The sequence below is a fragment of the Xenia sp. Carnegie-2017 genome, unplaced genomic scaffold (assembly GCF_021976095.1).
Source record: "Xenia sp. Carnegie-2017 unplaced genomic scaffold, XeniaSp_v1 HiC_scaffold_22, whole genome shotgun sequence".
Taxonomy (NCBI): Eukaryota; Metazoa; Cnidaria; class Anthozoa; order Malacalcyonacea; family Xeniidae; genus Xenia; species Xenia sp. Carnegie-2017.
The window spans coordinates 2,186,544-2,207,485 of NW_025813485.1; the positions used below are offsets into that span (position 1 = coordinate 2,186,544).

The 20,942-nt window shown below is 33.1% G+C and overlaps 5 protein-coding genes across 7 annotated transcripts in view; 2 read left to right on the forward strand and 3 right to left on the reverse strand.

Moving 5' to 3' along the window:
- LOC124446101 (dynein beta chain, flagellar outer arm-like) overlaps nucleotides 1–8,768 on the reverse strand; it is a 35,160-nt gene extending 26,392 nt beyond the window's left edge. The window contains exons 1-22 of the mRNA XM_046996907.1: nucleotides 8,567–8,768; nucleotides 7,668–7,826; nucleotides 7,125–7,482; nucleotides 6,185–6,310; nucleotides 6,031–6,108; nucleotides 5,726–5,869; nucleotides 5,438–5,586; nucleotides 4,936–5,047; nucleotides 4,621–4,742; nucleotides 4,173–4,512; nucleotides 4,022–4,096; nucleotides 3,808–3,927; nucleotides 3,149–3,316; nucleotides 2,970–3,073; nucleotides 2,805–2,883; nucleotides 2,309–2,590; nucleotides 1,946–2,184; nucleotides 1,785–1,863; nucleotides 1,289–1,432; nucleotides 585–767; nucleotides 409–501; nucleotides 104–285 (exon numbers count right to left, since the gene is read on the reverse strand). Coding sequence (XP_046852863.1) covers nucleotides 104–285; nucleotides 409–501; nucleotides 585–767; nucleotides 1,289–1,432; nucleotides 1,785–1,863; nucleotides 1,946–2,184; nucleotides 2,309–2,590; nucleotides 2,805–2,883; nucleotides 2,970–3,073; nucleotides 3,149–3,316; nucleotides 3,808–3,927; nucleotides 4,022–4,096; nucleotides 4,173–4,512; nucleotides 4,621–4,742; nucleotides 4,936–5,047; nucleotides 5,438–5,586; nucleotides 5,726–5,869; nucleotides 6,031–6,108; nucleotides 6,185–6,310; nucleotides 7,125–7,482; nucleotides 7,668–7,771 — 3,281 coding nt within the window. The 5' untranslated portion in view covers nucleotides 7,772–7,826; nucleotides 8,567–8,768. The remainder of the gene's footprint in view (nucleotides 1–103; nucleotides 286–408; nucleotides 502–584; nucleotides 768–1,288; nucleotides 1,433–1,784; nucleotides 1,864–1,945; nucleotides 2,185–2,308; nucleotides 2,591–2,804; nucleotides 2,884–2,969; nucleotides 3,074–3,148; nucleotides 3,317–3,807; nucleotides 3,928–4,021; nucleotides 4,097–4,172; nucleotides 4,513–4,620; nucleotides 4,743–4,935; nucleotides 5,048–5,437; nucleotides 5,587–5,725; nucleotides 5,870–6,030; nucleotides 6,109–6,184; nucleotides 6,311–7,124; nucleotides 7,483–7,667; nucleotides 7,827–8,566) is intronic.
- A 52-nt stretch (nucleotides 8,769–8,820) lies between these two features.
- On the forward strand, nucleotides 8,821–10,786 carry LOC124446882 (FAD synthase-like). Its single transcript, XM_046997764.1, has 2 exons — nucleotides 8,821–9,652; nucleotides 9,778–10,786. The coding sequence occupies exons 1-2, from the start codon at nucleotides 8,821–8,823 to the stop codon at nucleotides 10,479–10,481; spliced, it is 1,536 nt and encodes a 511-aa protein (XP_046853720.1). The 3' UTR covers nucleotides 10,482–10,786.
- Nucleotides 10,477–14,167, reverse strand: LOC124447254 (26S proteasome non-ATPase regulatory subunit 9-like). 2 transcript variants are annotated; one of them, XM_046998149.1, is made up of 7 exons: nucleotides 14,058–14,167; nucleotides 13,196–13,298; nucleotides 13,011–13,127; nucleotides 12,658–12,731; nucleotides 12,117–12,218; nucleotides 11,533–11,621; nucleotides 10,477–10,987 (listed from the first exon to the last, which is right to left on the reverse strand). In XM_046998149.1, exons 1-7 carry the CDS (start codon nucleotides 14,160–14,162, stop codon nucleotides 10,957–10,959), a joined length of 621 nt encoding a protein of 206 aa, XP_046854105.1. In that variant the 5' UTR covers nucleotides 14,163–14,167; the 3' UTR covers nucleotides 10,477–10,956. The 2 variants fall into 2 exon arrangements, with proteins under 2 accessions (XP_046854105.1, XP_046854106.1); XM_046998150.1 differs by having other exon boundaries at nucleotides 14,016–14,074.
- Nucleotides 14,168–14,250: 83 nt separating this feature from the next.
- LOC124447252 (DDB1- and CUL4-associated factor 8-like) lies at nucleotides 14,251–18,055 on the forward strand. The gene is made up of 14 exons (XM_046998146.1): nucleotides 14,251–15,158; nucleotides 15,260–15,319; nucleotides 15,416–15,496; nucleotides 15,559–15,659; nucleotides 15,755–15,865; nucleotides 15,952–15,979; nucleotides 16,230–16,283; nucleotides 16,425–16,485; nucleotides 16,597–16,651; nucleotides 16,758–16,810; nucleotides 16,963–17,093; nucleotides 17,218–17,337; nucleotides 17,490–17,591; nucleotides 17,825–18,055. The coding sequence occupies exons 1-14, from the start codon at nucleotides 14,460–14,462 to the stop codon at nucleotides 17,918–17,920; spliced, it is 1,752 nt and encodes a 583-aa protein (XP_046854102.1). The 5' UTR covers nucleotides 14,251–14,459; the 3' UTR covers nucleotides 17,921–18,055.
- On the reverse strand, nucleotides 18,033–20,904 carry LOC124447253. Of its 2 annotated transcripts, none has more exons than XM_046998148.1 (10): nucleotides 20,755–20,904; nucleotides 20,124–20,245; nucleotides 19,916–20,029; nucleotides 19,799–19,837; nucleotides 19,644–19,712; nucleotides 19,368–19,518; nucleotides 18,960–19,278; nucleotides 18,781–18,869; nucleotides 18,595–18,684; nucleotides 18,033–18,504 (listed from the first exon to the last, which is right to left on the reverse strand). In XM_046998148.1, exons 1-10 carry the CDS (start codon nucleotides 20,807–20,809, stop codon nucleotides 18,332–18,334), a joined length of 1,221 nt encoding a protein of 406 aa, XP_046854104.1. In that variant the 5' UTR covers nucleotides 20,810–20,904; the 3' UTR covers nucleotides 18,033–18,331. The 2 variants fall into 2 exon arrangements, with proteins under 2 accessions (XP_046854104.1, XP_046854103.1); XM_046998147.1 differs by having other exon boundaries at nucleotides 20,677–20,865.
- Nucleotides 20,905–20,942: the final 38 nt, after the last annotated feature.

Genomic DNA, 20,942 nt, shown 5'->3' on the forward strand with positions numbered 1-20,942 from the left:
AGAATCTGTTTTTCTATACTGAATTCAACGAAGAGGAGTAAAACAATGTAAGATAATACAAAAAGATACCGATAAACAATTTTTTTGATATCAATAATCTTACGTAAGTGATCCTTTGCTTTCTTTTACTTTTAGTGACGTAATTGATGCACTTGAACGCAGGGCTTCTGGCCTCGTCATGTCACGTGGATGTGCAACAATATTCCCAGCAAGGAATTCATCAAATGTTCTCTCAACATCTTGCATCCAGAGAAATGCGTACTTGTGAAATGTTCCCAGCAAGTTCTACGATGAATATTGAATACTAATATAACACAAAAAATAGATTAATACTGCAAATTGCAAAATTAATGTCTCTCATAATAAACTTTTCCTTCCAGCAAATTTGATGAAAATATCTTCACAAACCTGACATTGCAATCCATTATTTCTAACGATCATCTTTATTGAAGATATTAATTCTTTGACATCCTCCATATCAGAAATCAAGCTGTAGTATGTCTAAAATACATGGGTAACACCATTCAGAGCACAAGACATTTTTAAAAATTTATCAAAAAAAATATACGATAAAATAACGAAACCTTGAGTCCAGATTCGATTGGTTTGACTATGTGACTTCGTTTCAAAATATCTTCAATCCAACCGTAAAAGAATTCTTGGACACTAAACGTTGCGTCTTGTTCGTCAAGTTTTGGCTGAAATACAACTTGGGAACCAGAAAGCTCCAGTCTAATGGTGATGACTGGCACGAAAACTTCCTCTTCCTGATGAAAAAATTTTACTTACACTTTTAATGCAATCACTCTCCTTCTAAAAATCGGGGAATACAAAGTTCCAAACTAACGAAGAATACTGACAGGAAAACTTTGCTCTCAATAAATAACATATTTTTGTATAGCAAGACTGCATTTTCTAAAAACAAACATTAAATATGATTGTCAAATTGTGATTACAAATTCTGTCACAACCACAATATAATGAGCTTAGTGTATGCATAAACTGTTGGCTAACGGTCAATCGTAAAAGACGCAAAATGGAATCTATTTCTCACCAGTGTTTTGCCAACAATTTACAGACTTACAATTTATATTAGAAAGGCTTTTCAAAAGACCGTTAGAAGTTATCGTAAAATTCTCTACTTAACAACAAATCTTACCGGACAAAATATTTCATAAGTTCACGAATTTCTGACTGGAATTTATAGAAAGCTACGTACTACTTTGCGCTTTGAAAGACAGTTGTATTTTTTTAACAAAAAAAAAACACAATCAAAACAACACACTACCTGAGCATCTATAGTCATGCTGACTTCCTTCATCATTGACTTCAAAGATACAAGTACAGATTTTTTGAGACCTTCCAAAACAAACTCACTTATACAATGGATGTAATCTTGCCATGCAGGAGAGGCCCGACTTACTTGTACAGCCTGTGAAAATGAATAGAGTAACACTATTTAATATATGTCATATATAATGAGTAAATTACTAATGTTAAGCTGGTTTGTACTATGAACATAAAGTTATGCAATTTATTTTTTCTCATCACTGTTGCACAAATTCATTTTTTTCACTTCAATCGAAGTCTGGCTTTACGAGTAATGAGACAAACTTTTCCCCTCATATTTTTACATTGTTCTCACGTTATTTTGATCACTTTCGTGCATAGAAACGTGTGTTCTGACATCATTTCAATGATGTGAATCGAGTAAAGTGTAATTTTACAACATTTTTCTCCTGTATTACGTACATACGCAGCTATTACTATAAATACGAGCTTACTTCAAAGGAAGATGCAAGTAAACCGTGAATTCGATTGCCTCCAATTGCGATCGAGTGCTCCGTTGAAGTCATACTTTCTCTATCAAAATAATTACAAAACAATTAAAGATATATATATATACATAAAAGATGAAAGTTCAAAACATTATGACGAAAATTACCTGTGCAAGGAGTTCAGTTCATCTATAGAATAGGACTTAAGTTTGTCACGTGATCGCATAGCGTCTACACAAACTTCCTGAGACCAGGAGTGGACAATACATTTTATCTCCTTATAGTTATTCTGAATCGTTGCGAGATTTTTATGAACGTCTTCACAAACAAGTGAACACAAATGCTCAACAAAATCAGCCAAATCCGCTGTCTTCCAACTGTAATTATGAATTCCTTCATTCAGTAGCTAGCAAGAAGTTTAAAATACGTGATTTTTATAAAGGCTGCTCATATTAGTATTGAAAATTAAATATTATGAAGCAATTAATACAAAAATAATATATAGAATAATATTCTTATATAATACACACCTCATTTATCTTTGTAAGTTTCCTTTCAAAAAGAGGAAATTCATTGGGTTGTATATTCTTGTGGATTCCATTATAACGAGACACAATCGTTTCTAATCTTGCAGCAGTTCGTCTTAATTGGTCGACATTTACATGACGTATTAGCAATTTCGCTGGATCAGGAATTCGAAGACGAAAAGGCGGTTCAGTCAAATAACGAACTTCTTTCAACAAAGACAACAACTTGGGATCTAAGTTCACCAGAACAATCCTACTGTTTTTTTCACAATCATTTACTTCAATCTGGAAGATATTGAGAGTTTACAGTTAATTTGATCATACGTATCTTTGGTTTATTTACTAATATAAACAAATAAAACCCTGTCTTGTCTTTGATTTTATTTTGAAATAGTCCGTAAAAAAGTGCTTTATTGGTAAATGTCTACAGTACCGAAAATTTTTATTGATAAAAATTATGAATTACTAGTACTTACTGGTCCAAAGAAATATTACATACCAGTAATGGTTCGCTCATCTTTGATCGCAAGTCCTCTTGGATAGAATTTTGCCATGAAGAAATTGCTAGAGATTCAGTCCTAAACAAGATTAGAAAAGATATGTTTCAATAGTATACGAGCTACATAAATATGATATTATGGAACAATAAGTTGCCGTAAAATACCGTTTAATATCTTTTATCAAATCGTTGAAATTGTCTCGTAATTTCCATCCTTTGTCACCTTTAAATGAAACTGAAGAAAGTCTTCGGAATTTTGCCATTGGTTCCTAAAACAAGGAATGGATTTTCTTACCCACATTGGAATTCAACGACTATATTCTCATAGGGGGAAATATACTCACGCCAATTCTAGATTTAATTCCTTCCAGCCACATAAGTTTGCTTGCGATAAATGGAAGATGTGAATGAACTGGAGGATTGTTGACACGAAGATGAAAGTAATCTTTCATATTTTCGACATTTTTTGTAAAGTGCATTAACATTTGTTCACTTATATCGAGCAGATTCTCCTAAAATTTACAAAATTGTTGAAGATCGGTTGTTAAAACAATAACCAGCACGAGAAAGTGAAGAATGAGATCACAGATACGAAAGCTCAGAAAACAAACATTCTGTATATCTTGCGTTTAAGTTTAGGAATTGTCGGATGAGTATTTTAGTATTGTATTTTCACTAAACTATTATTCCCGTGAATATTATTCCATGGAAATTAATAATATTTTACATAATAAGAGTATAACTAGGAAAATAAACTATTTGCAAATCTCATCAGCTTATTTATATAAACGCACATTTTCACATTCTAACATTTCATGTTAGTTTCATAAAGGCCTAATAAAGAAACATAAAGAAAGTTAGAGGGTTAGACTATCCGATTTTTATTAGACAATCTTTGTCAACTTTATGCAATGCTGTAATGTATAGACAAGATACGTATTAGCATGATTTGTACAATAATTTAATTTTTAGAACCAATTCCTAAGTTTGATAAGTTTCCAACCTGAATAAGTTCCCTTCCACTTGTTCCTTCAAACACCTCCAGTAAACGGAGCTTCGCTTTAGTGTCAGGACATTGCTTGAAGCTTTGACGCAAGACATCAGCCAAACGACGCTCAAGACTCTTAAAAGTTCAAGATCACAAACATGTAGAATGTCACAGGAAAAACTTACCTGTTTAAAAATTTGGGATTGTTTTACATCAGGTAAATTTTTACCTTTAAAACTGAACGAAATTCAAAAAACGCTTTTTCAAAAAGGTTTGTTCCATTCACCTCCACTTCCAATACATCCTATATATTGATCAAAGTTTTTCATCGTCGTGAAGATCAACGAAAATTTCAAACGCTTTGTTTTTGCACAATTTACCAAATTATATCCTTTCATCTTCTCGATCGCTTCTAAAAAATTTCCATAAATTTCTTTAACAAGGCTGTTAAGATTAGTCCCTCCAGCTCCGCCAATTTCGGAGGCCAGTCTCAACATTTTGAAATGTGTTGTACTTTGCACAAGTTCCAAGACATCATTGCATCGCTCCATAAAATTGTTTAGCATGCTAAACACGTGATTATTTCTCGCGGGCCAAGGGGAATCTACCCACGTTTCATTTTTTTCAGCGTACTGTAAAGCAGATTGTTTTCGATATGTACTAGATCGACCATCTTTGTCTGTTCCACTCCAATTCTGCCTAAACATGGCAGATTCCACGCTTAAAATAAACAAAACAATAATAGTACGATATAAAAATCTAATGACACTGTACAAAAGTAAAAACATTTGCTTACAGCCCACACGGTCAAAGTGTTAGTAGCTCTACCTGCACGGAGACATTTTACAACGCATCTTTTGATTGAAGACATCAGCTTTGTCTTTTTTATCCAAATAACTTCCTCGGAAAGATGCACATAGTCGAAGGGCATCTTTTAAACTTTGAGCCGACTAAATGATATGCAATTAGAGATAACTATAGCTGAATTTTTTATCGAATGTGAAAACAAGTAAACTTTGAATATAAATTATGCATCAAATAGAAGGATTCTGGCCGCTTTTCGGTCCAATCACCAAAAATGACGTGTTGGAAAAGATAAGATAAAGCAAAAAAACAAATAGACAAAAATAATCATTCATTCACCTCATCTGGTTCATCAAGAACAAAATGGCAGACAAATGATTTTGCTCGCTCGACAACTTCATGAGACAACATGGATATCAAGCGATGAAAGTGACTTTTTTCATGGTAGTATCTTGAAGAAAAAAGATGTCACTATAAACAATTCTTACATTAAGCTATAAATTTAGCTCTAACTAAAAAAGACATCCTTAACGATGAAAGTGACTTTTTTCATGGTAGTATCTTGAAGAAAAAAGATGTCACTATAAACAATTCTCACATTAAGCTATAAGTTTAGCTCTAACTAAAAAAGACATCCTTAACGATGAAAGTGACTGTTTTCATGGTAGTATCTTGAAGAGAAAAGATGTCACTATAAACAATTCTCACATAAAGCTATAAATTTAGCTCTAACTAAAAAAGACATCCTTAACAAATGAAAATATTATCTATCTCACATGCATCTTTTTCGTAGACGATCTCCAATAAATCAAAACAGTGAAGATAATTATATTTTCAATACCTGGAATGCAACCAAACTAGGTATACGGTGTGCATTAGAGGTGGAAATTGTTTCAAAATGGACGACAAAGATTTTGTGTGATGAAGTTTTTTAAACCAAGGCACCAGCGTTTGTAAATACTGAAGATTTTCCTTACATTCTACATTGGCCTAAAATAAATACGTACACAAATTAGTTAGATCAGACAGCGTATAATTTAATACAGCAAACAGCAAAGAAACGATAGTGCATGGAGAAAAGATAGTGGTTAGAGACAATTAGTAGATATTAAATAAACTGAGTTCAAACCTTGTTCAACTCTTTCTTTACCAAATCAAAGCTTTGTCCATACGTGCTATGAGCATCTTCAAGATTCGTGATGATGTTCACAGCAATAGGAGATTGTAGTTGTTTATCAATGAAATTCAGTCTACTTAAATGAAGTGACCACACCTACAAATAAAATATACGTAGTAGCAAATACGTAAAACTTTGTGGAAAGATAATGAAATGCTTGAAAAACTTGGTGCAGATGAATAAATAAAGTTGAATAGATATTTATTTATTTGATTATGTTAAGAAGAACCACTATATATGTACGTGATGAAATTTACCTCAATCTCAATAAACGGTCCTGGAAATGTCCCAGCTTGTTTACGTATCTCAGCTTCAGGATCTAGTTTTAATGCACCCTAAAAAACCTCTCAAAAATGTTACAATAATTCTATTACTAAATACATTGTAGAGAAAAGTTGAATAACTTCAAACCTTAATCTGTCTAATCCAATTAACAACTGTCGTTTCTAAAACATGGATGACTGCCGGTCTTCGGCCGGTAATAGCCGCAGCTTCAGATAGAACTTCAATAGAAGGAAGAGCAAGAGCAACCTTGTTCTATAAGAGAATGATGACAATAAATAGTTAGGATAAAATAAATATGCATGCAGTGGGCAAAATCTATATATACGTGTAATTTTATTTGGAAAAACAATTGAAAGAGATGCATCGCGTCACATCGCTCGTGATTTTCATATCAAAACAATCAGCTACACTTAACTTACATTAATACAAAACACAATTTCTCAGAAAGATCTTAATAACGAGTATTTCTGCTGATGTTGTCATAATAGAATGTGATTGCAGAGCGAGACAAAAACTTTGATAAAATTTCATCTTGATGAATGTAAAATTTAGCTTAGGGCCGAGTTTCATCTTTTCCTATACAGAGAAAAGGAGCTATCGCAAATAAAAAGAAAAAAACTTTAAATGCAACTATTTCTAACAGGAAAAAAGCCTGGTTTTAAAATTCAAAAGATTGTTGATTATATAACTTACAGTGGCGTAGCTAGTAACCAACATGTTGTCCTGCTATATAAATTTCAGGGTACGTAGGCTGCACGAAACATTGATAACGTTATTCATTGGATAGTACATTTTTCGAATGTATAAAAATAAGCTTCATCATCGTTATTCATTAGAAATCTATTATTTTTGCAGTAAGTAAAAACAGACAAATTAACGTACATACAGCAAGCAGGACTAATTAATAGTCTGGCTGGCTACAGCAGTACTGCAAGACTTATGATTGATATAGAGATGCCTATCGGAGATAAGTTAATTGTTGATAGCAACGTAAAGAAAAGCCAATTACTAAAAAGATATAACTGATAACAAAAAATTATAGTTATTAATAAGTACCAAAATCTACCTCAATGTGTCCATCAAATACGTGAATGCAAGAGACAAGTCGATGCAAGAGATCCATTAGTTTGTCAGCACTTACACCACCACCATTTTCAATACTCAGGACAGGCAAATACACATCTTTAACGAGCCTTTTTAAATGTTTCAGTGGTTTGTTTGAGCAGTCACAAAATCCAACATTGCTCGCGATGTTATCTCGAGATAATTTGCTTGCTTCATTTGTCTTGCAGAAGAACATAGCTTTATCTGTGAAGTAATTTGGTGCTTTAAATGATGCAACGAAGCCTTCGTCCGTCACGTTTGATAAATAGACAAGCAAGTATCGACGTTCATCTTTATTGCAAAATTCAAACATTGTTTCTCTATAAAATACAATATGAAATATTAATTATCAATGAACCTTGCTTAAAATTTATAGGTAATATACAACTCTTTTCTGATCTTTGTTCTTAAAAAAATGTTAAATGAATATTTATTTAAACTATGGACCTGACCTAAAGTGCATAGTTCTGGTAGTGCCAAATATTGTATACAAACAAATCAAAACCTGTTTTCTTTTTTTGAAAAAAGTCGCTTAAGATCTTCCGCCCTTGGCTTCAATGAAGATGCAACACGGATCTCTATCCAACGAAGTCTTTCATCCAATTCCATTTTTTTACTTTAGGTGCCCAAAGCTCATCACTTAGTAGAAATACTTGATACCCATCTGTGGTGAATAATTTATACTAAAAACATCTTGAGCAATGCACAACATATTTTATCATTGTCTATAACATTTTATTTTGTTCTGCTGCTATTGATGGGAATATGCCATCTCCCCACACACATGACCTTTAAGTCTTCCCACGGGTTGAGTTGTGAACAGCGAAAACCAATTTTTATGGAAAAAAGTATGGTGCAAAACTTGGCCAAATAAATTTTAACGAAAATGTTAAAAAAAATTGCATGGCAGACTTTCACTTATCTGTATAAAACATTGAACTAAAATACATGGAACGGTACCTGAAGTAAATAAATGAAGCCAAATCTTAAACCCAGACATGCGTGTGTAGTGCTTTGAGATTCTGAAAATTCATTGACTGCACACAAGTGTCTGGGAGTAAAATTTGGCTTCAAGAATTTATTAGACTTTTCTTTTACAGGTAGCGTTCCATGTATTTTAGTTCAATGGTACGAAACTAAATATGAAACATCGTTTTTCTTAATTCCAAATGTCACCCTCCCCTCCCCCCTTTCTCCGCCTTGTAAATCAAAAAATTGACTTTCAGCAAAACATTGCGTAATCACAAATAAGGTTCAAAATAATGGGCACACGAGACATGCAAAAGACTTTGAAAGCAATTTTATATTCACTATGAACTTTTAGCTATTGCATTCGTTTTTGCAACCATCAAATAATGACAAAACAAATTTCTCAATGAGGTATTAAAAGCATCAACGACCTACCAGTATTGCACATGCACAGATTTCCAAAGATCTAATTTAAAAATAATTTCACGTATCACCAGTTTGCATTAAGTAGATTTCTTCTGCCATAACTAAAATTTAGTATGCTGACGTGTAGAAAATAAAAAAACACAAAGTTATACATTTATAAACAATTTGTTGTCGAGAAAATTGTTTTTTATGCTTTCATGACAACGAGTTAAATCACGTGATTGGATGTTTCCATATACTATTTTCTCAAATTTCATTTCAAAATGGCGACCCATGAAGGACTGTTGAGGAGATTGAGTAGTACGATCGAACCTCCTTCTGCAGGAATTCTCATAATCGGTGATGAAATCCTTAAGGGTCACACGCAAGACTCTAATTCCCATTTCTTGTTAAAGCGATTATGGTCCCTGGGTGTAAAAGTTAAAGCGGTTTCAGTTGTTCCAGACGACATAGAGGAAATAGCATCTCAAGTTCGTGATTTTAGCTCACGTTTTAACTTTGTTCTCACGTCGGGTGGAATTGGGCCAACACACGATGATGTGACAATGGCAGCAATTGCTAGGGCATTTAATGAACCATTGGTTCAAAATAAATGTTTAACTGAAGTGTTGGTAAACCTTTACAACGTTCACGATGCTTCTCAATTAAACAAATTTGTTTTGAAAATGGCTTTAATTCCTGAAGCAAGTGAAGTGAAGCGAGACCTTGAAAATCCTGCAAATACATTCCCTCTAATTTCTTTGCAAAATGTTTATATATTTCCAGGCGTGCCCAAATACTTACGATCACAATTTGATCAATTTTCAAAAGTTTTTTCAAATGAGGAAAACATGTTTTATCTACAAAAGTTTTATTTATCCGTTGAAGAATCAACCATTGCAGAAGAACTTCAACAGGTTCATGATAAGTATGGAAATAAGGTTCATCTTGGATCTTATCCCGAAGTAGGGCATAGCAAATTTAAAACTAAACTAACTTTAGAATCATTAAAACCTAAAATATTAGAACAGGCCTCAGAATACTTAAAGACATTGCTACCAGATAATGCAGTTGTATCAGTTGAGGCTTTTTCTTCAGGAACTGAAATGAGCAAAGGTAAAGTTGAATTGTATTGGTGTCAGTTGTCTGCTAAGTGCAACTGATTAATAACCAAGCTTTTAACAATAGTGTTGAATTTGACAAACACTTCAATTGATAATGTAAAATATGTTGATTTTTAGGTGATGTTCAAATCAAACCTGATTACTTTTTTCTCAAGGAAATAGATTCACTTTTGTCAAGCACAGAATTCAGTAATCAAAATGCATGTGTGCTCAGTGCTTGGGCTATTTTACAGGAAACCTTAAGAAGGTACACTTTGGATGAAATATGCATTAGTTTCAATGGTGGTAAGGATTGCACAGTTCTCTTGGCATTGTATTATGCTGCTGTGGTAGCCAAATATCCCTCATTTGATGGAAAATTAAACATGTTATATGTGCAAGAGGAGGATCCATTTCCTGAAGCTGAAGAGTTTATTGTGAAATGCACTGAGATTTATAACTTGCGCATTATTAAATTCAAGTCAAAGATAAAAGATGCTTTAGCACACCTACAGATAGCACATCCTACTATCATTGCAATCCTAATGGGAACAAGAAAGAATGATCCATATGGTGAAAAATTAAACCTATTCTCTCCAACTGATCCTGGATGGCCACAATACATGAGAATAAATCCAGTACTCACTTGGCACTATTCTGATGTGTGGTCAATATTGCTAAAATGCAAGATACCCTATTTATCATTATATGACCAGGGATATACATCTATTGGCAGCCAATGCAATACAAAACAGAACCCAGCTCTTAAAATAGAAAATGGACTGTATAAACCAGCGTACTTGCTGGAAGATGAAAGCAAGGAAAGAGATGGAAGAATTTGACCAAAACACTTTAATCAGTCCTCAGGAATTGTTTATGCAAGAAATGGCTGATATATTGACATTTTTATCAGTCATTCACTTTGCTCTAATAATTCATGAAGCATTACAAGATTTACAACAACACTGATTTATATGCATTACATACATTCATCATTAAACTACTATTTGTCTCAAAAATCTGCTATTTGTTAGATTGCAAACATATAATATTTTACAAAATGCTGTTGTACATAATCAACATTGAAAGTTTGTATTTTGTAAGTTGATTCTATATCCAGTGTGAAAGAACATATGATTTTTGTGAACAGGAGACTAAAACAAATTTCACATGCCCTTAATTGACACTACTGCCAATTGACATCACTTCCCATTGACATCATTGCCCACTGACATAACTTAACCACCAACATCACTGCCCACTGACATCATTGCTCACTGACCATAACTTAACCACCAACTTCACTGCCCACTGACATCATCTTTTATGGATTGGAGCAATATTGCAACTATATAAAATGAAACAAAGCAATTTAAGAGGTCTATAGTAAATACGTGCAAACGATGTTAGAAACACATAATAAGATAGGATTCATATTACGCTGATGTTTCTCTGATGATGGCTTCAAAACATGTAAGAAACATTGTGGGCTAACTTAAACCAGTGCAAGTGAAAAGTTTTACAGTAAAGATTTTAATTGAAAATGTGCAAGCTATATTATATCGTGCAGTAACTCATTAAAATCGCACAGTAACTGTTATGTTTGGTCCAGGTTTTGCTTTTGCTTGGACATTCATAATCCAAGGAGAGAAGTCTCTTAACAACATCTTATCAATGAAAAGCATAGTTCAAAATGGTGGCCTAGTCCGTCTCCAAGTTTTACTCCTTTGAATGTTATTTATTTTAAAATTTATTACTTTCACGATAAGTACATTAATGCAGATCATGGCTTGATTAAATAAGTGAGCTGGCAAAGCAAGATAGTCCATAGTTTTCAGATAAGACAAAATATGCTATCCCATTGATGGTCAGAATAAGATAATCCAACATTACCCAAGTAAACCTCTTCCATGCCAGATATTTGGAATCAAATTAAGGTGATGAATATGTTCTCCTCTTCTGATAATAATTGGAATTGATTGCTAAAACAAAAGGAAGACAATTGTATCTTCTTCCATACTGTACCTTTGAGAAATATATGGCTACTCTAAGCAATAATCTGGGTAGGGTAGTGAGCAGACAGTTGGCATTGACAACCTGCTTATTTAGCTCTGCTGAGCAATTTTTTTGTTCACTCAATCTAAATAACATATTTCCTCTGAAGTTAACATAACAGAACTGAAAGTTTTAGACTATATGCTACTCTGCTTGGTAATTAGTGTCCTTTAAATTTAAGTGAAAACTGAACAGCTTGTAATTATGCAAAAAAACATAGAAAAAAAGAATCTCTATAATAATCTGAAAGTTTGAAGAATGAGTTTTGATAGAAATAAAATGTTAAATTATTAAAAGATCCATCATAGCAAATTTTAATCTAAATATCTGTTTGGTCCAGTCATTTTAAGTTTTTATACTTAACAAGTGAACTTAACTAAGTCAATTACTTAAAAAAGCTGGGTATACACGCTTTAACTTACTCCCATAGAATGCTGAACCACATTAGCAACACTTTGCATGTTATCAAAATTTTCAATGTTTAGGGAACCGAATCTGATAATTTCATCACCAACTCGAAGACCCTAGTAAGGGAAGATACAATAACACAGATCACTCATAAATTTATCATAAATATATATAGTCCTTCTCTGACTAAGGATTTAAGTAGATTATCAGCAATATCCCAATTATGTGGAGGAATTCAAAACTTTTCGGCTCAACAGAATAGTAATGGATGTTTTGACAAAACAAATTTCAATACTAATGCAATAAAAAATGATTTGGGATGCACATAAATGGATAGGGTACGTGAAAAGAAAAAACAGCGAAGATATCTAATAAACAGCAGCGGAGAATGAGTTAATACAAAAACAAAAGGGTACCTTACAGACATTTTGACTTTACTTAAATGTTGACTTTCAATAAGATATTATGAAAAAAATTTCCTTGGTAAAATAATTCTCAACATACAAGATTTACATGCATTTATTATGTAGCAATGTATGAATGACTTAAACTTACTGCATTTTCAGCTGGAGATAGTGGAGACAACTCATTCACTTGCAAAAATGCCATCTGTAAATCTTGAATTTGTTCTAAAATCATCATCATGAAAATGACATATGTACATCCTACATGTGTGTATACAATAATTGAATTTATGAAGATGAATAACTTAATATAACATAAACTTTAACTATACAAAACTTACTGTAATGAAAAAAATCCAAAACACAATAAAATATGTCATTTATAAATCCTAGACTTGAAAGTTCACTAATTTACTGCTCTGTAAAGTATAGGCATGGTGTTGCAACAAAAATACATACTTTGTCAAGGCTTTTAAAAATGATTTCATTTAACTAAACTATTACCTGAACTGGTTTGTTGTGATGAATTTTCTGAGTCTCTTTTATTGCGAGCAGCAGTATGTACATCATGAATTCCATCTTCAATAAGTTTCATAAGAGCTTTATGGTCATTCTGCAAACCTATATCATGGAATTTTTAACACACTTATAAAGCAATAAACAACAAACAAAAAATCATACGTACATACATATAATACGATTTCTTGCAAAGCGCACAGCATAAACATCAATATCTTGTCTCGGATAATCATCATTATCCACTAACTTTCCACTCATACCAACATCCTTTTGCTACAAGAAATATGCATAAAACGTGATGAACATGTAAAGTTCACAAAACTTGAATTACAAAATAATTAAATTAAATATTTGTTTCAGTTAATTTCATCTGTGTGGACTGTGGAATTGATCACAGTCAATTTCATTGGGTGTAACTCAAACAATATGTTATCAGATTTTAGTTAGACAAAAAGTTCTATATTTCAACACTGGAAAGATGTTCCATGTTAATTTGTCAAGGACAAGTTCGATCAGGATCAGTCACTTCAATCAAATCAGTTCAAATGATATTAATGATAATAATACATAAAAATATTTCTATTATTACCATTTGCGTTCAACTGGTAACTGTCCTGAATTTTTCGCGTTTGTTTACGTTTCAAACGTCACGTTTGTCAGACGAAACGTCGGGTTTCAAATTAGAAACGTAACGTTTGCTCAGGAATGTGTAACGTTAGAGGAACATTTTGAACAGGTTTTGTTCATGTGATTAACATGTTTATACGATTTTACAATGATAAAATGCTGTAGTAACTGAAAATTACATCTGTATACCTTTGGCGATTTGCAAAGTTTGATAATTGATCATATACTACAAGAACGAGCTGTTACAAACTTAGAAATCCGCGATTTAAACAAACGTAACATTCACCAGTTGAAACCCGACGTTTCGTTTGACAAACCTGACGTTTGAAACGTAAACAAACGCGAAAAATTCTGGACATTTACCAGTTGAACGCAAATGGTAATCTTTTGCTATGATTTGCATACAGATTGTAGAACATTTTGAAACTCTTTAATTTCTTCTTCTATTTGGTTCTTCTTATTGATCATTTCTTGTACATCTTTCATTCGCTCGGCTATTTCGTTCGCCATTTTGTTGTTTCATCTTACAGGGGGGGAGGGAGGGAAATAGAAGTGACGGGACGGTGGGTTAGGGTACCAATCACTGATAAGACGACAGAGAGCAATTTTGGTAGAAAAGTAAATTTTATGGGACAAAACATAAATCGAAATGAAAAGAATGTTTATTTTTCAGTCAAGTTCGGGTAAACATTAGAATAATAAGCTGATTTGATTTTTTTATGAAAAACGTCAAATTTGAAGTTCAGGATGTAAGACTCGACAGTAAGAGAAGTGTAAAATTAAAGACGTCTCTTGAATGCTGTCAAAATGACATCAACTGTGAAGACTGACGACTCCGCTTCTTTGGAGGAAGCAGAAGAGAAAGATGAAATTCTTTTCAACGAAGCTAAGGCATGTGAAAAATCTGAAGCTCCATGTGATGAAGAAAAATCAAGTGATGAAGTTGAAATTTTAGAAAGTGAAGATGACTCTTCTACTAGCAATGACATGGAAGATGATAATGAAATTTTTGTAAATGGAAAAAATAATAAGAAGCCAAAGTTTTGGTTGAAAAGTGAAATATCCAGCCAAAAAAGTGATGCTAGTGATAGCAGATCTTTTAATAATTCAGAGTCTGAAGATGAACCTGAGCTACCGTCATCTGATAGTAATTCAGACCAGTCAACAGGTGGAACTTCATTGAAGTCGCTAAAGACATTGGGAATCACAATAAGCAACTCACAAAAGACATGGAAAAGTCTTAGTAGTTTACGAAAGAGAGAGTTAGGATTGAACATGCCATGTTTGTTTGAGAGAAATATTTCTGGCTCAGTTAACATGATCCAAAAATTCAAACTAGAAAGAAATTTAACACACCATGAAGGGTGTGTTAATACATTAAATTTCAATGAAACAGGTGAACTATTAGCCTCTGGAAGTGATGATTTGAAAATAATCCTTTGGGACTGGTTTACTGCAAAGAAAAAACATCTCTATGACAGTGGTCATACAGGCAATGTGTTTCAGGTCAGTGCTGACTTGGTGTTAGCTTGTATGGAACTTCTTTATCTTCTTCGGTTATTTTTAATGTCCTTTAACTATTTTTGTGTTTGTTATATTCCTTCAAGGCAAAGTTCATGCCAAATACAAACAATAACATAATTGTTTCCTGTGCTCGTGATGGCCAGGTATTTTAAATGATTTTGATAGACAGATTTTTATGGCTTATTTTGTTTCAATAATTCAATCATAATATTTAAAACTGTTCAACTAAAACCCATCAGGTTCGTGTTGGTTTTTTATCATCTGCTGGTATATCCACTCAAACAAAATGTCTTACTCAACATAGAGATGGTGCTCACAAGGTAAACAAGACATTTTAGTAAATTCTGGTATGCAACCTACAATGATTTATTTAATTTTGTAGTTAAGTATTGAGCCGGGTTCACCTAACATATTTCTTTCTTGTGGAGAAGATGGACAAGTAATAGAGATTGATTTACGGATGGAAAATGACAAAAATTGCCGGTACATTTACATATGATCGCATTGTGCATTCTGATTCATAGGTTAGTTTCTCATCATATGTTGATGTTTCAAAGCCTATCATTGTAATCTTGTAGGCACTTCATATGCAGAACAGAAAAGAATGCAAGAGTACCTTTGTATTCAATATTCATAAATCCTAGCAAACATGAAGAATTTGCTGTTGGTGGTCGAGATGTAAAATGCAGGTATGTGAACAACTGAAATAATTATGTCATTTCACTGATATATATATTTACTTTAATGTCAACTGAGTGATATATTTTCTGCTTAGGGTTTATGATCGGAGACAAATGAAGGAGGTGCATTATTTGTGGAGTTGACTTATGCCCATCTATCTATAATATTAAGCTTTACAAGTGCTGAATGCAGTTAAAACAAAAGAAACTGAGGACTTTTTGTCTCATTTTTCTTTGTGTTTATTTCATTCAACTCATGTAGAGTTTGATGTTCAAAACAGTCTTTTACCTGATGATTTTAGTGTTTGATAACACCGTCTCTGATTATGTTATGTTTCAAATTTAATTTTTAACATTTTCTTTCATTTTTCAGGATGTTAATGAAAAAATGCCAATAGTTAAAGAGTATTATCCTCATAAATTTGAAGTATGCATAGCAAAGTTTAAATGTTTCACAAAATCAATTCACATTTGACATAATGGTCTGAGAGTTGGTTGCATTACATGTCCGTAGTGTATGTTTATGAGCCACATAAAAAAGTTATAATGTTTTTATTTTCCAATCTAGACCAATGATACAGTTCAATTTATCAATATAACATGCCTAGTCTATTCACATAATGGCTCAGGTATAAATTGCACCTAAAGCAATAATTAAAATACCATATTAACACATATACATAGCTATAACTATCTAAGTATTATGTTATTTTGATTATTATTAATATTGTTCTATGTAGAAATACTTGTGAGTTATAATGACGAAGATATATATTTGTTTGATGCAAACACTAGGTTTGTATAACATTGATCATTTACTTCTATTGCACAGATTTTTATTAAGTCAAGCTAAATATAAGCAGAGTATATTATGGGTTTTTCATTAAATATATTTTAATAGCTCCAATTCAGATTACATTCACCAGTATAAAGGCCATCGCAACAGTATGACAGGTTGGAATTTTGTTTATAATAACAGAAATTATCATACTGGAAATGATAATTTGTGCTGTTGCTAAAGAGCATGACAATTTTAAGAAAACAGTTAAATTTGGTCTGTGCTTTAACTTAAAAATGTATTGACGAAGGAACGTTGTTTTCTTTAGTTAAGGGTGTAAACTTTTATGGTCCTCGAAGTGAGTTTGTTGTGAGTGGAAGCGACTGTGGTCATGTTTTTCTTTGGGACAAGACAACAGAAAGTATTGTTCAATGTCTAGAAGGAGATGTTGCAGGAGTGGTTAGTTGCCTTTTTTCATGATAATTGTAATGAAGTTAATCTACGTTACTCGGCATAACTTTGCCATTGAGTTTTGTCTTAAGAAGGTAAAAGATACTTTTCTTAAGCGTAGCATATGTCCTAGGTGAATTGCTTAGAACCACATCCTTATTTTCCTTTCATGGCTACAAGTGGTTTGGATCATGATGTCAAAATATGGAGTCCAACCTCACATGAAAAGATTAACTTGGATGAAATTGAATCGGTATACAGTGTAATACGTATGCATTTTAGTATTTTCATTTGTGCAAAACAACAAACTCCTTCCTCTCAACACTGATGGAAAATTGGCAAACTCCAAAGAAAATTGATGTATTTGTGTACTTTGAAAATGTTTTTCTTCCTATTTAATAACAGATTGTAGTTGCCAATGATCAAGAGAGAAATCTCGACAGAAGAGGGACAAGTCTTCCAGCTAGCAGTGATATTTTCAGGTTTATGGTCAACCAATTGGCTGGAGTAAGTGCATACACATTAACAGTACATTTTTGTTTTGTACGAAGAATGAATAACCAAAGGAAATATTTTATTATCCTAGCGAATAGTCAATATAAAGTGAATCGTTCTTATGTAGTGATGAGAGAAAACGTTTGATTGGCTCAAGAGAGGAATAGGGTTTCCTTTAAACTCGGATGAGTGTTACCTTGTTCAGGTGCAATGAAACTTAAAGAATGCTCTCTTTTGCCTTGTAGCGCAGACGACAAGGAGCTTGGACTGCAGATGGTGATGATGAAGACGATGAGCTGAGTTCAGATGACGAGGAACGCGTTCAATGTTATCCATCTTGAATTTTAGGGATTTTTGAAAACACAACTTTATGTGACATTAGAGTATGAACTTTGTGTTGTAAATGTAAAAAACGCGGTAGAGTTTTGTGTTAATAAAGATGAATGTATGACGTTGTTGTGACGCATATTTTATTACGTATGTTGTGACGCATATTTTGTTACGTATGTTGTGACAAAGTGACATACCCTAAATGCTAAACTGGGTAATCATTTCTTTTACAACATGTTTCACGTTAACAAAGCAACAAATATTCATGAATTTTTCACGCTTTTTACTTGGACCCGACCAGCATGAAATTGTGCTTTTAAATTTTTAAGAAGTTTATGATGACAAGACCTGTGTTAAATAGACATGATTTCGAGGTGTTTCTTGAAATTTTCTCCACTACAATCTTACTTCACTCAAACCACTCATTTTATGATATCAACATACGAATTTTTATCTGTGTTTTCTTCGCTGTTTTCTTCCAAGACAGCGTAGACGACTTCTTTGTCAATGCTAAATTGTCTTGGTAGAGTATATTCACCAGAATTATCTGATACTGAAAGATTTTTTGTCTCGTTTTCCATATCACGTTTACGGCCTGCAAAAGAAATTACAAAACGACGAATAAATATGATTTCAATTCAAACAAGTATATTTTACTTATACCATTAATATGATTGATTTATACCTAAAGGAAACAAATCAGACTGCGCATAAAGTCCAAAATTGTCTGGAGTTGTTCGACTAACAGCGTACGGTTCAAACGTCACGCCAACAGCTAAAACAAGTGTTTTTAAAATTACTTCCAAATTGTTCGATCTTCAAACAAACCTTAAAAACACGACAAATCATCAACATAATAAATGCTCAGTACCTTTTTTCTTCGGTGAACGAGGTGGCGGACGAACTGGAGGAACTCTGTTTTTAGGCCATTGCTGTTTTAAGCCGTCACTGTCATCTTTTCTATAATGTGAGATAGTTCATGAGTTAGCAAGCGAACGGCTATTAATCTTTGCCATCTTAAAGCCTTGACTAGGATTATCAAAGTGTGACCTTCCAAAAGTTCCACCAGGATGAAGTTTTTCCTTTGAACAAGAAAATAGTTCTGAATCTGAGCGGCTATCCTGCTCTGAGCAATCTGTATTGCTCATGTCTAGATGAGCAAGTGAAGCTGACATTGACTGCTCAATAGCGACCCAATCCATTTCCTCAGGTTTGTTTGGATCATGTGATTCGAGCACGAAACAGGATTTTGCTCTCAATCTCCGACCACGAACTTGGTTCACAGCAAGCAATTTAGTAAAGGGCATAGGTTGGGCAATGTTTAATAAATCTGCTGTTTCTTTAACTAGTTCATCAGTCGCATTCCAGCCTAGAATAAATAAAGTTGAGGCATATAGCTATGATATTATTTTCAATCGCACAAACAATTTCAACAAACATTGGGGAATCTTAACGAACCTTGATATTCCTTGTTACGACGCATATGAGTTGGTACCAGAGGAATTAGAGAAGAAATTTTCTTTTCTGCTTCGCTTATGGTCGAAATACGTTCAGCAAATTTTTTGGTACCATCAGCTAAACGTATTATGTTTGCACGCACACATTGCGTCTGCACAACAGAACATTACACTATTAATTTTTTCATGAGTTTTTAAATTAAATGTTGGAAATTTTACATCAACATTGAACTATATGTTTAGCTAAATTACTGTAGAATATAGTGAAGAAACTTACTTTCAAAATCTCATGTTTTGTGTACTTGGTATCAAAACTACCTTTAAGTTCTTCATACTCCAGCTCAGCCTCATCAAATTAAAATACGAAATACTCACTTTCCCAACGTTTACAACTTTAGAAATTACGTTAAAATATTTGATTTAGAAACTTACGTTTCCGAGATTTTCCAAATTCTTTTCTTTCTCAAAATTCTATAAAATGAAACATATTTTATTACGTCACTCGGCAAAATGACAGACGTAAGACTGTCGCGAAAACTTTGTGTTGACCTGCTTCTTTAGCTTAGAAACTTTCCCCGCAGCTTGTTGAAGACTTTTATTTAATTGATGAAGGTTCATTTCTTGACAAAGTAATTCTTTCAGTGAGCTCGCCACGGAGGAGTACTAATAAAGAATTTACAAGAAAAGTAACCTCATTAAAAAAGAGTTTTCTTTAAACAACAAATTATCATATTTTCAGGGCACAAGACACACTTACATCCTTGGCAAACATATCAATTGAATTACACAGTAGCATAGACAATTCATACATCTTTGCACAAGTATCTTGAATAGCAGTGTTGTCCTCTTTCGTTGACCAATAAGCAAGTGAGATAGCAGCTGCATAAATTAAAGTAAATGGTTAATAATATGTGCCTTTCTTTAAACCAATTTCTACTCGCTTTAAATAATATCGCTTACATTAGTTCACTTGAACCACTAAAACAACATTCCCATCAAAAAGCAAAAGATTTAATCTACAATTTATTCCAAAGCCATCATCAGAGAATGTACTTAATATGTACTTCGGCTACGACTGTCTAAGGCAGTAAGCACTATAAAGTTATACTTTTATGCCGCTGCTAATATAATATTTTTAATAGCAGTGAACTTTGGTTTATGACTACAGCTAAACTACTTCAAAGAACAGCTACAACAGGAAGATGTTGTATTTATCCTTCTGTTTATAGACGCCACTTGACAATACACAAACTTCGCCATTATATCTTGGCGAAGACCTTCCGGTCCCTGCTAACTAAACATCATCTTACCATTTGCAATGGATGAGACAAATTCTTTAGCTTTCGATGACACATGCTGATGATCAAAAATGACTACGCTAATTAAACCTTGTCGTGACTTCCATTTCTTGGTCTTTGAATCCTGACGACCAAACCTCTTCATGATTATAAAGTATTCCAATCACTATGTGTAGCAGCACAAGTCCTGTTCAAGTGTCTTTCTGTTTGTAAAAGCGTATGTATAGAACCTTTTCTTTGTATTTTGTAACAAGAAGCAATTCACAGTAATGTTGTAT

Coding starts and splice junctions, on each gene's coding strand:
- LOC124446882 (XM_046997764.1), top strand. CDS start 8,821: ATGGCGACCCATGAAGGACTGTTGAGGAGATTGAGTAGTACGATCGAA. Junction 9,653..9,777: donor AGGAACTGAAATGAGCAAAG/GTAAAGTTGAAT, acceptor GTTGATTTTTAG/GTGATGTTCAAATCAAACCT.
- LOC124447254 (XM_046998149.1), bottom strand. CDS start 14,162: ATGGCGAACGAAATAGCCGAGCGAATGAAAGATGTACAAGAAATGATC. Junction 11,622..12,116: donor TGGTTCAGCATTCTATGGGA/GTAAGTTAAAGC, acceptor CTTTTGTTTTAG/CAATCAATTCCAATTATTAT. Junction 10,988..11,532: donor CATGGAAGAGGTTTACTTGG/GTAATGTTGGAT, acceptor CATTTTATATAG/TTGCAATATTGCTCCAATCC.
- LOC124447252 (XM_046998146.1), top strand. CDS start 14,460: ATGACATCAACTGTGAAGACTGACGACTCCGCTTCTTTGGAGGAAGCA. Junction 15,497..15,558: donor ATAGAGATGGTGCTCACAAG/GTAAACAAGACA, acceptor TTAATTTTGTAG/TTAAGTATTGAGCCGGGTTC. Junction 16,284..16,424: donor ATTATCCTCATAAATTTGAA/GTATGCATAGCA, acceptor TTTCCAATCTAG/ACCAATGATACAGTTCAATT.
- LOC124447253 (XM_046998147.1), bottom strand. CDS start 20,809: ATGAAGAGGTTTGGTCGTCAGGATTCAAAGACCAAGAAATGGAAGTCA. Junction 18,870..18,959: donor CCTGGTGGAACTTTTGGAAG/GTCACACTTTGA, acceptor CTCACATTATAG/AAAAGATGACAGTGACGGCT. Junction 18,685..18,780: donor TCGTTCACCGAAGAAAAAAG/GTACTGAGCATT, acceptor CACTTGTTTTAG/CTGTTGGCGTGACGTTTGAA.